The 14,718-nt window shown below is 35.2% G+C and overlaps 1 protein-coding gene across 7 annotated transcripts in view; it reads right to left on the bottom strand.

The window, feature by feature from the left end:
- The window catches only part of UBE2D3 (ubiquitin conjugating enzyme E2 D3), a 31,114-nt gene that overhangs the window by 6,395 nt on the left and 10,001 nt on the right, over positions 1-14,718 (bottom strand). For 3 of the 7 annotated variants that reach the window (XM_070391969.1, XM_070391952.1, XM_070391945.1), the window contains 3 exons: positions 10,053-10,116; positions 9,928-9,959; positions 1,425-1,502 (listed from right to left, as the gene is read on the bottom strand). In XM_070391969.1, coding sequence (XP_070248070.1) covers positions 1,425-1,502; positions 9,928-9,959; positions 10,053-10,116 — 174 coding nt within the window. Of the gene's footprint in view, positions 1-1,424; positions 1,523-9,927; positions 9,987-10,052; positions 10,117-14,718 lie in introns of those variants that run through there. The other 4 variants (XM_070391961.1, XM_070391935.1, XM_070391938.1 and 1 more) reach the window with 3 other exon arrangements.

The raw sequence follows: 14,718 nt of genomic DNA, 5'->3' as shown, positions 1-14,718 counted from the left end.
ATATTCACAGTATAAATAATATCCTGAGATTTTAACTCATATTTAAGTGCATATTCTCTTTGTAACTTGAAAGATGTGTGACTAATCATACAGGTATCAGCATGAAAGGGTTATCATGTTGTGAAGTGAATTGTTCGAGATGGGAGATGTTCAAGAAATGAGGTTCCACTGTAGTCTCAATAGTATAGTGAATGTTCCGAAGGTTTTCTTAGGTCCTACCATGTCATAAGTATCAAAGAGTAACTTGAAGGGTATTTTTATTTTAACACTCATTAAAAAATAAAGAAATTGCTGATTGTAAACCAAAATTTATAGACCAGCTAATTTAAGGTATCAAGTTACAAAGGTATAGATTTGACTTTGCATTTCCACTGTACATAAAATACAGTACACACCTTTGAATATCACCAAGGTGTTTCATCTAAAGTAAATGTCATACTGCACCCATAAGATGATGAAGATGGTCATAGTGAAGTGTCAATGTTCTATATGTATATTATCTTCTATAGTTATTTGCATAGGTTGAATTTATGTCAACTGCTTTGAAAAGTAAAGGAGCTGTTTTGACACCTGTAAACCAGCCCACCTTAGTCAGTGCATTAAGCAACTCTAAGTTTTGATAGTTATTTAGTTATGCATGCAAACTCAAATTCCCAAAGTAATTATACTCTGCCTAAACTCCAACACAGTGATAGTATAAGTTGCAGCAATATGTGCACAAGGATTCTGTAACTGAACACCAGAAACCTACTATTACAAGATAGTAGGGTTAATAATCCAAATCTGTATAAAAACAATAAAGGGGGGGGAATCCGACATAGCATATTTGAGCCTGACAACATTAAAGATAAGGTATTCCTTACCTCCATTTACAAAATTCAAATCCAGGTCTAGCTTCTGTTTTAACTAAAGATTAAGAGTCAGCATTCTTTATCAATGACTCAATTTAATATAATGCCTCAATTATTCTTATCCATTATATATAACATAAATCAATTTAGCCTTAATTATGCAAAACCCTAATTTCCTTTTTTATTGAATTTATTGGGGTGCAGTGGCTAATAAAATTATATTAAATTTCAAGTGTACAATTCTATAATACAACATCTATATATTGTCTTATGTGTTCACCATCCCAAGTCTCTTTCCATTACCATTTATCTCTCCTATATTCTCTTCTACCTCCTCCCATCTCCACTTTCCTCTGGTAATCTGGTAATCATCATACTGTTGTCTGTGCCTACCAGATTTTTTTTTTTCTTAATTCCTTCACCTTTTTTTTCCACCCAGCCAGATAACCCTCCTCCCCTGACAGCTGTCAGTCTGTTCTCTATTATTAAGAATGCTCTATTTCTCTGAAATAAAATATAAATCTATACACTAACAGATTTTTTTTGGGGGGGGGGGGGAGGGGAGATACTTGCCTTAGGTGGTTTGAAGGGGTAGTCTGTAGGAAAATGAATTGTCAAAAAGAATACACCACCTTGATATGGGCTGTCATTCTGTGGGAAAAAAAAATATGCTTAACTGATACTTAAAACATTACTGTTAAATAATCCAAATGTAACACTTCTATTTTCTAAGCATTTCTCTAATAACAAAACAAAATTACCTAATACTTACACTGCAATAAAAGGCTCAATTACCTAAAATCCAGCTCATATTCAAGGAAAAACAATCAAAATTTACTATAGAACCATGAATGCTAATTTACTTAAATCCCATTTTACATAAGTCACCAAAGAATTTAAAAATTTATCCAGAAACAAATGTTCTAGGTCTTGATTTTCACAAAAGTATACTTAGCAATAAAGTCAATATGCAATATTATTAAACAAACTATAATTTGAAAATAAATTCTTACATTTGTAGAATGATAGTAATATACACACAAAAGGTTTTGTATCATCCTGGCCACGGGCAAACCAAATTGTTAGCTATTGCAGGTAACATACAACTACCTTCACTAGAAGCAGAACAGAAATAAATAGGTTTTTTAAAGACAGTTTAATTCCAAATTGGCCCCTCAAATTTCTCATTTAACACCATGGAAGTTTCTTCTTCAAAAGCATACTGAATTCTCCACAGCAAATCAATTCACAGGATTACTAGATTTGGAAAACAATGTGGATTTGTTCTTACATTTTAACAGAAAACAAATTTTCAAGTTATAGCAGTATTCTTTCTCCTTTGTTGTTTTGCTTATTAGAATTTGATTGTGAAGAACTCCCTTAGCAAATAAATATTACATACATTAGTATGAAGCAACATGTGCATGAAACTACTTGCTAGGACTTTACATTAATTTAACCAATACCAAGAAAAAGATATCATTGTCCCCCATTTTATGGATGAATAAAGAGGGGCTTAAAGAAGGAATTTAAAATTCTCAAGTGCACAAATAATGTATCATAGAACCTAGATTTAAATCCAGATCTTATGAAAACCACTGATCAACACCAATCAAAGAATGATGACAGAGTCAGGATTTTAAGGTAATAGAAAATATAAAATTGCTTAATTGCCCTTGGATAGACAAAGATGTTATTTGAAAATTTAGAGTGACTAGAGTATGTACATAACGTAAAATGAGTTTTTTCACTTGCCCATTCTGGGTGTTAGGCAAATAAAAACTTCTATAGTTCTGACACTTTAATATAGCTCATTTAACCCACAGCGCTCTGTAAAATAATTAAGTACTAGTTGAATTAATCTAACTCCCTTCTATATAGGAGGCATGTATAAGGGATAGACAGAACAATTTCTTATCTTGATGGACTTACAGTCTGGTAAAGAGACATGCAATGAGATATGTTACAGAGAGGAAAATTGAACAGGATATACCTGGGGTTTAAAAGAAATCAATTTACTGCTGAAAAATCAAGTTCAAAGAAACATGCAAATTAGAAATGAAAGAACAATTTAAACTGAGTCTTTTGCACTCCAAACTCTTTCCTTTTCGTACTATCTAGTCTATACGGCATACAATTAACAATTTAAAGATAATCCTAAAAAGTTCTTATAAAATCCAAGTCCAAAAGTTTTTTAAGCCTTCATTCCAAGTTTCACAGTCAAATGCTATTATCTGGCTGCTTCTGAAAAGGCAATCTAATGATGAGATTTAGGCAAAGCCAAATTTCATTTCATTTGTTAAAAAAAAAAATTTGTGAAATGAAAATATTTCAAGGTTACAATGTAACACTAAAATTCTACAATCAAAGAGGAAAAACTGGTATAACCACAAGATTCAGAGTAATAAGCTATGCCATCAAAAAAACCCAAAATTCTCTACCAAATTTACCATAAATTGTCAAACAGAAAATACAACAAAGAAGAAAAAAAAAGGAATACTTTGATCAGTAAACTGACCCAAATCTTAGAAACCCAGGATTTATATTGAATCTCTGCTTTAGACACCACACCTTCTACCCTGGTTTTGCTATCAGTCCACGTTGCTCCTTCTCAGTGTCTATACTCTTCCACTATGGCAAGCCTAAAATGTTAACATTCACACAGATCCATCTTCTGCTTTTATCTCCTGACCCATACTCTTGAGTCTTGCTTTGATGATTTTCATTCCAGGACATATATTCAAATGCCTACAAATATTCCTACTTAGATGTCTCATATGTCTAAAACTGAAATGACAATAGTAGTTACAAATCAGGATCTCATCATTGACTGTCTCATCTTCTCAAAGTAGTTACAAATTGTAATGAGCCTTAAAATCTCTTGAATTATCCTACTCTCCTTTGGCATGCCCACTGCCCCTGTTACCTTAGCTCAAGATCTTACTACAGTGATCCCTTCCCTTAGCTGTGGTTTCATTTCTGCAGTTTGTTACCCAGTCAGAAAATATTAAATGAAAAATTCAAGACAAGAAATAACCAATTCTTGTTTTAAATTGCATGCAGTATTTTAAAAAATGTATTTTTATTGATTTCAGAGAGGAAGGGAAAGGAAGAGAGAGAGGGAAACATCAATGATGAGAGAGAACCATTGACTGGCTGCCTCTTGCACGCCCCTTACTGTGGGATCGAGCCCGCAAGCTGCGCATGTGCCCTTGGCAGGAATCGAACCTGGAACACTTCAGTCTGCAGGCCGATTGCTCTATCCACCGAGCCAAATTGGCTAGGGACGAATGCAGTTCTTAAGGTGTGCTGTCCCACTCGATCCCACCCATAACATGAAGCATCCCTCTCTGTCCAGCATACCTAGGCTTATCTCCTGCTCATTAGTCACTTACTATCAGATATGTCACAGTATTGCGGTACTTGTGTTCAAGTAACCTGTTTTACTTAATTAAGGGCCCAAAGGGCAAAAGTGGTGACATTGGCAATTCGTATAGGCCAAAGTAAAGCCAAAAGCACTTTTACTGGAATAGGTAAATACAGTACAGTAAGATATTTTGAGAAAACCCACATAGTTTTTCTACACTATAATAATGAAAGCGTAATATGCTAATTAGACTAGACGTTCTTCCAGGCGAAGCCAGGGCTGCCAGGGAAGCCTGGGTCCTGGGTGCCAGAGGGAAGCCAGTGCTGGCAGCTGGGGGAAGGAAGGCCTACCCTTGCACAAATTTTGTGCATCGGGCTTCTAGTACTAATTGTTCTCTTTTATTACTGTTGTAAATGTCTAATTCACAAATTAATTTTTATCACAGGGATGTATGCATAGGAAAACACATAGTATATATAGGGTTGGGCACTTTCTATGGCTCCAGGCATCCTCTGGGGATCTTGGAAGATATCCCCTGCCATGGAAAATGGGGGACTACATCTTTTGTCTACCATTATGACAATGACTTGGCACTGGTATTCCTGCCTTCACTACAGCTTTGTCCTATTGTAGCCTTTTAAAGATACAAGTTATAGCCCTAACCGGTTTGGCTCAGTGGATAGAGCGTCGGCCTGCAGACTGAAGGGTCCCAGGTTCGATTCCAGTCAAGGGCATGTACCTTGGTTCCCGGCACATCCCCAGTAGGGGGTGTGCAGGAGGCAGCTGATCAATGTTTCTCTCCCACTGATGTTTCTAATTCTCTATCCCTCTCCCTTCCTTTCTGTAAAAAAACAGTAAAATATATTTTAAAAACAAGATACAAGTTATTACTCTGCTTGAAATCTAGTACAGCTTTCAAGATAAAGTTCAAAGTCCAAACCACCCAAGGTGCTTTATGATCTGGTTCCCACCAACGAAGTCAGCCTCATTTTCCATCAAAATACGCTCATTACTGCACATAAATAAGTATGCTTCATATCTCCTTTACCTCCTACTTGAAATGTTCTGACATGTCCTTATCTTCTTTATCTGCAGGACCATACTTAAATACTGCCTTCCTGTAGTCCAATCTGCTGGCTGCCCTTCTCTTACACCCCCATCTCTACAGTTACTATGCCCAACATTCTTGTAACTTATTTACTTTTACTTGTAGTTCCCTTTCCCACTAGACTACAAAGCTTCTTTTTAAAAAAAAAAAAAAATACATATTTTATTGATTTTTTTATAGAGAGGAAGGGAGAGGGGTAGAGAGTTAGAAACATCGATGAGAGAAAAACATCGATCAGCTGCCTCCTGCACACCTCCTACTGGGGATGTGCCCGCAACCAAGGTACATGCCCTTGACCGGAATTGAACCTGAGACCCTTCAGTCCGAGAGCCCAGGCTTTATCCATTGAGCTAAACCGGTTAGGGCTACAAAGCTTCTTAAAGAGTAAGGTACTGAAGGGAAGAGATTTTATGTATCATTAGATTTTGCAAGAAATGACCTAATATATGAATAGAAGATGAACTAATAAAATACCAATGACCCAATTATTTCAGATGGTTTTCGTGACTGATTTTGCTCAGGCTACCAATGGTTACATTATTCACAGTTATGGTACAGCCATACCTCGTTTTACTACACTTCAGGGATGTCACTTTGTTTGTTTTTTAAAACAAATTGAAGCCAAGACAGCTTACCAGCAAAAAGATTATGACTCACTTTATTGTGATATCAGCTTTATTGAGGCGGTCTGGAATCTAACCCACAATATCTCTGAGGTATGCCTGTACTTTCTTCTATGGCTTCATCATAGATTAGGTAGAAGTCAGTGTGGTTTTCCAAATAATTTCAAAATATCTTTCTGACAGCTCCATTTCCAATTAAAGAAAAATCAGGCATGTAAATATCAGAAACAATAGGCAAGTTAATTTTTCAACTCATCAATTCTTAATAGGAATTACCAGCCAAAGTTTTAAGAATTGCCTAAATAAGCAATGCTCTGTTAATTCTTTCAAAGGTTTACTTTTTATGTTACCTTTAAAAAGAATATGCTAACACATATAATTAGAACAGTGGTTCTCAACTTCCCTAATGCTACGACCCTTTAATACAGTTCCTCATGTGGTGGTGACCCCCAACCATAAAATTATTTTCGTTGCTACTTCATAACTAATTTTGCTAGTTATGACTCAATGTAAATATCTGATATGCAGGATGTATTTTCATTGTTACAAATTGAACATAATTAAAGCACAGTGATTAATCACAAAAACAATATGTAATTATATAAGTGTTTTCGATGGTCTTAGGCGACCCCTATGAAAGGGTCGTTCGACCCCCAAAGGGGTTGCGACCCACAGGTTGAGAACCACTGAATTAGAACCAAATGTTTTTGCCTCGTAACTTCTAATGACCAACAGCATTTCCTGACTATAAACCACTAAAATTCAACAGTGACTCTGTACTAAAACTTATTAGATGTTCTATTCCTTAGAAAGTCAGATATCTTGAGTTCCTTGGCACTGTCATTACTTTAACTTAACTAAAAAATACTCCAAGCAAAAATAATTTTGTTACTATTTGTTCTTCCAGCAAATCTGCAATTATGGGTTGTTACGTCACCACTAGCCCTGTTCTTTTAGGTCACATCTGTATCACATATAGGGTAGGCATACAGTGGGGCCTTGACTTACGAGTTTAATTCGTTCGAGACCAACCTCGTTAAGGAGCTCCTTAACTCAAATTACTCTGTCAACTCAAAGCAAAAAATCAGCAGAGAGACAGCTGATCTCAAAAAACTCATTAGTCGGGACACTCGTAAGTCAAGGCCCCACTGTACTAACAAAATAAGATATATTTACCTAATCAAATTATTACGTTTTGACATAAAGATGATATCAAAAGCCAAAAATATAACGAGCTGTTTTATCAATGATAATCATTAATTACTTACAAGTCAGCACTTAAACTACAGTGCTTGCTTATAAAGAGGACAAGATTGGTATTTTGGGTGAGTTTTTGTAACCTTTGACTACTTCCTGAAATTATCCAAATAGTAAGAAATAATCTCTTAGAAAACAAGTACATTTCAGGAAATAATGCAGCCAAAGCAAAACTGTAGTTGTGGTATAAATATTTTGCTTTTGCCGAAACCGTTTTGCTCAGTGGATAGAGCGTCCACCTGCGGACTGAAGGGTCCCAGGTTCGATTCCGGTCAAGGGCATGTGCCTTGGTTGCGGGCACATCCCCAATGGGAGATGTGCAGGAGGCAGCTGATCGATGTTTCTCTCTCATCGATGTTTCTGACTATCTCTCTCCCTTCCTCTGTAAAAAATCAATAAAATATATTTTTAAAAATAAATAAATAAATAAATAAATAAATATTTTGCTTTTGTTAATCAGGGAATATTTAAATAGTTCTGAAAACCAAATTACTGTCCTTTTAAAAGCAGAAAACAACTAGTCACTAATATTATATTAAAAGGCTGCTGAAGCCAGGGCATGTATCTCGGTCGCAGGTTTGATTCCTGACCTGATCAGGGCTCACAGGAGGCAACCAATCAACGTGTTCCTCTCACAAGGATGTTTCTCTACCTCTCTCTCCCCCTCACTCCCTTCCACTCCCTAAAAATCAAGGGGGGGGGGAAAAAATTCTGGGGTGAGGATTAACAAACAGCTCCTGAAAAATAATTTAGCAAGAATAGCCATAATCTAAAATATATAAAATGAAGTTTTTGCAAATAAAAGCAATAAAGTAAAGAGCTTAAAAAATTGTCAGGGTAAGCAATTTTCTATCTTCTATTCACTGAAAAATTACTAGCATAAACTACTCATTTATGTTTCACTTAAACTTTACTATAGGTATATTCCTTACTTTTGGAAAAGAATAATAATAAGTGAAATCTCAATTCAAGCAGAAAAACATTACACTGGTTTTAAGAGTTGGTTTATTATGCACACCAAAGAGTTGATTACCAACTCTTTCAGGTATTAATACTGACAACTAATTTTGATAATGAAATTATCTCAAAGCACCCTCTGGGTCAAAGATGAGCTTTATTTGATAGATATGATAATGAGTTTTACTGAATTCTTTGCTTTGAAAATTGGGTGATCTAAAATGGGAAAATTCTAGAAGTTGCAATTTCAAGTGCCTACAGATTCTATCTAGGTAGGCAAAATAAAGTGAATCTGGTAGAACTATGACAAACCCCGTATTAAAAAGGGAACCAGCTGCCACTCTGTCCCAAGCCATTTTTGCTCGTGGGAATGAGGGCCTAGTCAGGGTTTTGTTTTTTTGGGTTTTGTTTTTTTTAATGCGAAGATTGTCAGCTTTTAAAACACTTCATGGACCAAAGTGGGTAAAGCCACTAGTAAATTATGTATATTGAAAAATATATATATAACAATTTTGTTACCAAATCAGACAGAAAGAATCACTTTAAAAGTAAAATAAAGCAGTAAAAATTGCTCTTGAGATTGGGAATGAATAATCCTGATTTGTTAGATATTAGTATAACTCACATATATTCAAATTATTAAACTAAATACAATCCCCCAAGTTTGATTTAATTTGATTCTTAATCTCTATCTCTAGGGTCATAACATTTCATAATTACTCTAACTCAATTTATTTCTCCTACATTTCTCCTACTAAGCACGTCACATATTACTTATTTCTCATGCTTTAATTGCCTGCCTCTCCCAGTACATTTAAATTTCTTAAAGCTTGAGAGGAATTGTGTCTATTGTATCCGTAACAGCACACAGGCAGGGGGCTCACATTGGCTGAGATAGAAAAAAAGATTGAAGTTATCAAAATCAGAACTGCTGAAAAACATTTTTTGATCCAACCCATCTGTTGGCCAACTTTTCCAAGGGTCTTTTAGAATTATAAACATCTACTTACTGACCATTATCTTCCCTAATACCTTATTGCCATTTATGTTGAGATTAAATCATCAAAAAGGGAAGAAAGCAGAAAATTCAGTTAAGACACACAGAGAATAGAATAGAAATCTGAAAGTGCCTTCCACGTAAAAAGTGTTAAGTATTGTTCAAGATACAGTCTTACCCCAGGATGTTTTACTGCGTTCTAATTCTGTGAAATTCTTAGATGGTATCCATAATTCTGAATATTCAATTATCCAGCATATACAGTTTCTTATCTACCCAGGATAGAAAGGAATTTTGCTGTATTCAAAATATCTCTTTCTACCTAAAAATATTCAAATTCTGTGTAATACCAAAAGTCCCAGAAAGAATCAAATATAAAAATAATACAGTTAAAACTAGATTTGGGGATGTTAACTGAATAATCTTTTGAGTAACACCCTGGTAGAGCCAGTTAATTAATTGGCTGTACAAATAACAGGAAACTCTGTGACAATGCTTTATACTGCTATGAAAGAAAACTAGATTGATGTGAAGAGATATTTGGTAGGTTAAGAGATGCTATACTCTAGACCACAGGGACACCCACATAGTATACATAACAAATGACTAATTCATTAAATTACTCTTTCTTTCAAAAGAAAAGTACAACTATGGCATATTCAAAACAGAATTACAATGTAATACAAGAAACGTAAAGACTAAGTTAAAAATTACAACTAGATAGATGCTGAATTTTAAGCACAAACTTTTAAATTGTTAATACTTACAGGTCCCATAATTGTGGCTTGCCAATGAAACACTAAAATCAAAACAAAACAAAAAAACTCTTGTTATCTAAAAATGTAAAGCTTTTATGAAATTAGCCATAAAAATCAACTTGAAAGTTACTTACTATCATCCCCAACTGGACCTGCAGAACACTGTGCTGGAGGGTCACGGGCCAAATCACTAAGTTCCTACACCAAAACAGAAAATTATAATAAGCAAATTATAATAAGAAAATTATAATAAGCAAAGAGTCAATTTGCCTATACCCAGACTCCATTTTCAATAAAACCTGGAAAAAATTTGTTCTGATACACTCTGCTAATTTGCTTTGAAAGTCACACCACAACTGCTTATAATGTAATCAAGACAGCCAGAAAGATCCCAGGATTCACAATGCTAGGATGATATATAATAGCAAATGCTTCCCGTTCATTTTCACCTCATTCTTTTAGAAACATACAATCACTATTTACAATAATAAACATACTCTATTAGAAGAGGAAAATGGTTACTTGGTGGACACATCCAAGACAACCACCTTGGCTAGGTGAGTTCACAAAAGTATATATAGACAGCAATATGAAGTTTTTTATTACCCGAACAGCTGTCCTTTTACAAACCAAAAAATTGTAATCAGGTATTTTCATAGCTTCAGAACTAGATAAGGCAGTTCTCAAGATTCATGTCATGTGCTGAATTTTCCAGACCATCTCAGAGGCCCTCATTTTTACTATCTTAAATTCTGTTCTTCTGAATCAAACTATACTGAGACCCCATTTTCCACTTGAAAAGCCTAATTTTGGTTTGATCTCCTTAATTCCCTCAACTTAGTATTGAGTAAAAAAAAACAAAACAAGGTTGAGTAAAATTACAACTCCAGAAGAACCTACCTCTCTACGTAGAATTCTGCTCTTAGCAACTAACACACAGTTTCCATAATTCCATCTGACCTTTTATTTACAAAAGATATGCACGTGGCCCTTCCATGACTTGTGCATAACAAATGTGGTTTATCTAGTGAGAATAAAGTTCACTACTAGGTTTAAAAAAAATTAAGATGATATATATTATATATAAATCCTCATAGGATAGGCCCACAAGATAACCCTGGGCTTTTTTAGATGAATGAGAACTAAAGATAACCAGAACAAATATTTGCCTTTATCATATGATCAAAATGCATTTCAGCAAATGGTTAACCCTAGCTGGTTTCACTCAGTGGATAGAGGATCGGCCCGCAGACTGAAGGGTCCCAGGTTCCATTCTGGTTAAGGGCACATACCTCAGTTGCAGGCTTGATCCCTGGCCCTGGTCAGCCATGTGTGGGAGGCAACCAATCAATTTTCCTCACACATCAATGTTTCTCTCTCCCCTCCCTCCTTCCACTCTCTCTAAAAATATTTGGAAAAATATCCTCAGGTGAGGAATAAAAACAAAAGAAAAGAAAATGGCCAACTGTTCAGGAATAAGTCTGGATTTACTCCATTAAAAAAAAAATCAGTCAAGAATTTTCCTTGTGGTTATCATTTTAAAATATATTTTAACCAAAGTATTATGTGTCCATCTACAAACCAATGTTTTATGCTAATTATCTCAATAAAACCTGGAAAAAATTTGTTCTGATACACTCTGCTAATTTGCTTCTGAAAGTCACACCACAACTGCTTATAAGGTAATCAAGACAGCCAGAAAGTTCCCAGGATTCACAATGCTAGGATGATATAATATCAGACCAGACCCTTATGCTTCCTACATAAGTATACTCTCGTTTAACATAAATTCATTCCAAACACTTTTGATTCTGATCAGTAGGGGTTACAGGAACTCTTATCTCAGGGTTAAACAATAGATTAACAGAAACCGTCCATATTTCAACTTTTAAGAAACAACTTACAAAGTATCAATTTATTCTGAAGTAAGTATTAGTTTGGTTTTATTGAGGAAAAAGTGTACTGGCAACTTGAATTAATCAACTATCCATTATTGGGCAAATGATTTTTTTCACAGGCTAGATCAAGTCTTATATAACAATTATTTGCATTCCATGATCAGCCATTTTTATTATAATGGCAATCTACTTTAACACCATCTCAAGATATATGTACTTTATTGTGAGAATCAAGCATAGTCTTATATGAACCCAGAATTTTCCTATGTTCTAAAACTTACACAATAAACTATTGTGTAACTAGCCCACTAAAAAGAAGAGAAACCAGAAGCTAACTTATGCAGCCTACTTCCCTCTTTGCTTAAGGAACATAAAGATCTAACACTTACACATCCAATTCAAATGCTCAAACAAACCATCCTGAAATAAGAACATTATGTCCTCCTTGAATAGCGTATCATTTTGAAGTCTTACTTTTAATCCAATCTAGACCCACTATTTCCTAGGTTTATTTCATCATCTCTAAAATAGCAATGTCTATTTGTATAGAAGTTTGGAGAAGATGAATGAGAGTTGAAGCACTTTGGCACACAACCTGGCATATGATGTACTAGGTACTCACCAACAAGCAGACCACTTGCATACCACCCATGCTGAGTAGGCACTCATAATTTGTTTATTAATAAGCAATATTGCTTCATTAATAGGCTACATATTAAAGCATTGGTCCTTAAATCTTTTGTCTGTGAGGAATCTTTATGATTAGATGTCTATAATGCAGTTGTCTAGCAATTATACTGCCATAACACAAGATCAGCAGTTCAAGAAATATGTGTAGATGGGGTTTTAAAGAAACCACGCTATTAGCCTGAGTCATATAAAATTACAGTGGGGCCTTAACTTATGACTTTAGTTCCTTCCGAGACCGAGCTCATTAAGGAGCTCATTAACTCAAATTACTCTGTCAACTCAAAGCAAAAAATCGGCTGAGAGACAGCTGGTATCTCAAAAAACTCGTTAGTCGGGACACTCGAAAGTCAAGGCCCCACTGTACTAATATTTGACCATTTTTAAACAACAGAAACTGCAAAATTTTTTATTTGGAAAGGTGGAAATTTATTGGGAAACAAATACAGGTCTCACATAGGGAGGGGGTCCCAAGGAAGTGACACACTAAGCTCCTTTTCCCTAGAAACTGCAATTTCATGTGGTTCTACCTAAAAATGTCCAGTAAGCATTTGAATTCAATTATTACAAAAAATGAGTTTCTTACACTGATCTACCCCATGTACTGAATAAATACATTATGTTCTGAGTATAATGAGCTTGTTAAAAAATACCTGAAGAAAAATACCCAGCAGTTATTTTTAAATAAAAACCAGTGACAGTTGTTTTAACAAAATATAATGTTAAAACAACTTCGTTACAAATAAACGTTCAAGAATATATGTTGACCTAGGATACTGTATTAATATACTACTTGAAAGTTACACATTTTAATTAAGAATTAAGATCAAGAAACTATTTCTTACAGTTTTTTTGCACACTGATATTTATGAATCACTAAGCCTTTATATGTTGGCATTATCACTCCTTTAGAGTAAAGGTCTAATTTCAGCTAGTTAACAATGAATTTCAACTTTTTAAAGAAATTTTTTATTTTTCAGAGAAGAAGGGAGAGGGAATACAGTTAGAAACATCGATGAGAAACATCGATCAGCTGCCTTCTGCACACCCCCTACTGGGGATGTGCCCACAACCAAGGTACACGCCCTTGACCGAATCGAACCTGGGACCCTTCAGTCCGCAGGCCAACGCTCTATCCACTGAGCCAAACCGGTTAGTGGGAATTTCAACTCTTTACTCCCATTAACTGCAGGCTCTCATTGCTTAGTTTCTAAATGCCTTATTTTGCATGACCAAGACACCTCTGAATAATCAAAAGACCTGAAATCAGGCCAATTCATTTATGTACTAAAATCTACTTAAATTGAACATTAAAAAGTGACCTAAATTATTTTAAGGATCAAAACAGGTTTTTAAATTAGGTAACAGCATTTACTTCTAAGATAATAATTGTCATACATTATTATGTCCATAGCACAAGCAAACAGATATAAAAATATCTTAGCAGAGGAGAAAAAAGCATAGTATAAGTCTTCTTAGATGTGTTCTTCTATGCAGCAGACATTTTGTCTATTCAATAATGCATCTTATCCTACTTTCATGGAAATACTTTTCCCTTACTCCAAACATGTGATTATAGTGTGGGTGATCTGTCAGCCACCAAAAACCAATTACTTAGGGCTAATCATAGAATTTGTTCCTTCAGCCTCAGTGATTAGCTCAGAGTTGGAAAGTAACCAAAGCCACAACTTGACTTTATCAGTTTGTCCATGTATACCTGCCCAAGATTTTTCAAACTGAAGCTAGAAGTAACATTTCTCCCTTCTCTAACTAGGTCCCACATTAAGAATGTGGCTCAGCGTCGGCCTGCGGACTGAAAGGTCCCAGGTTCGATTCCGGTCAAGAGTGTGTACCTTGGTTGCAGGCACATCCTCAGCAGGAGGTGTGCAGGAGGCAGCTGATCAATGTTTCTCTCTCATTGATGTTTCTAACTATCTCTCTCCCTTCCTCTCTGTAAAAAATCAATAAAATATATTAAAAAAAAAAAAAAAAAAGAATGTGGCTCAGAACTGTTGGCAAGCATGTGCCCTGAAATTACATGGCGAACCCAAAGAAAAAGAGACCACATTGGGTGACAGAAAGCAAAGAGCTGATATTGCATATAGATAGGCAATTTCAGGCTCTGAGGTTATAGCTTGCTCTGGTTCCTATAGCTATCTGTTGCCTTGATTGTTAACTAACCACCAGTTTTCCTTCGAGTAAATCCAAGAAACAA

Source organism: Myotis yumanensis, unplaced genomic scaffold, assembly GCF_028538775.1.
Source record: "Myotis yumanensis isolate MYYU_CA2020_CCGP unplaced genomic scaffold, mMyoYum1.0.hap1 SCAF_1, whole genome shotgun sequence".
In the NCBI taxonomy this organism is placed as follows: Eukaryota; Metazoa; Chordata; class Mammalia; order Chiroptera; family Vespertilionidae; genus Myotis; species Myotis yumanensis.
The sequence above is the reverse complement of the archived record's forward strand: the minus strand, read 5'-3'. Positions and strand labels throughout refer to the sequence as shown.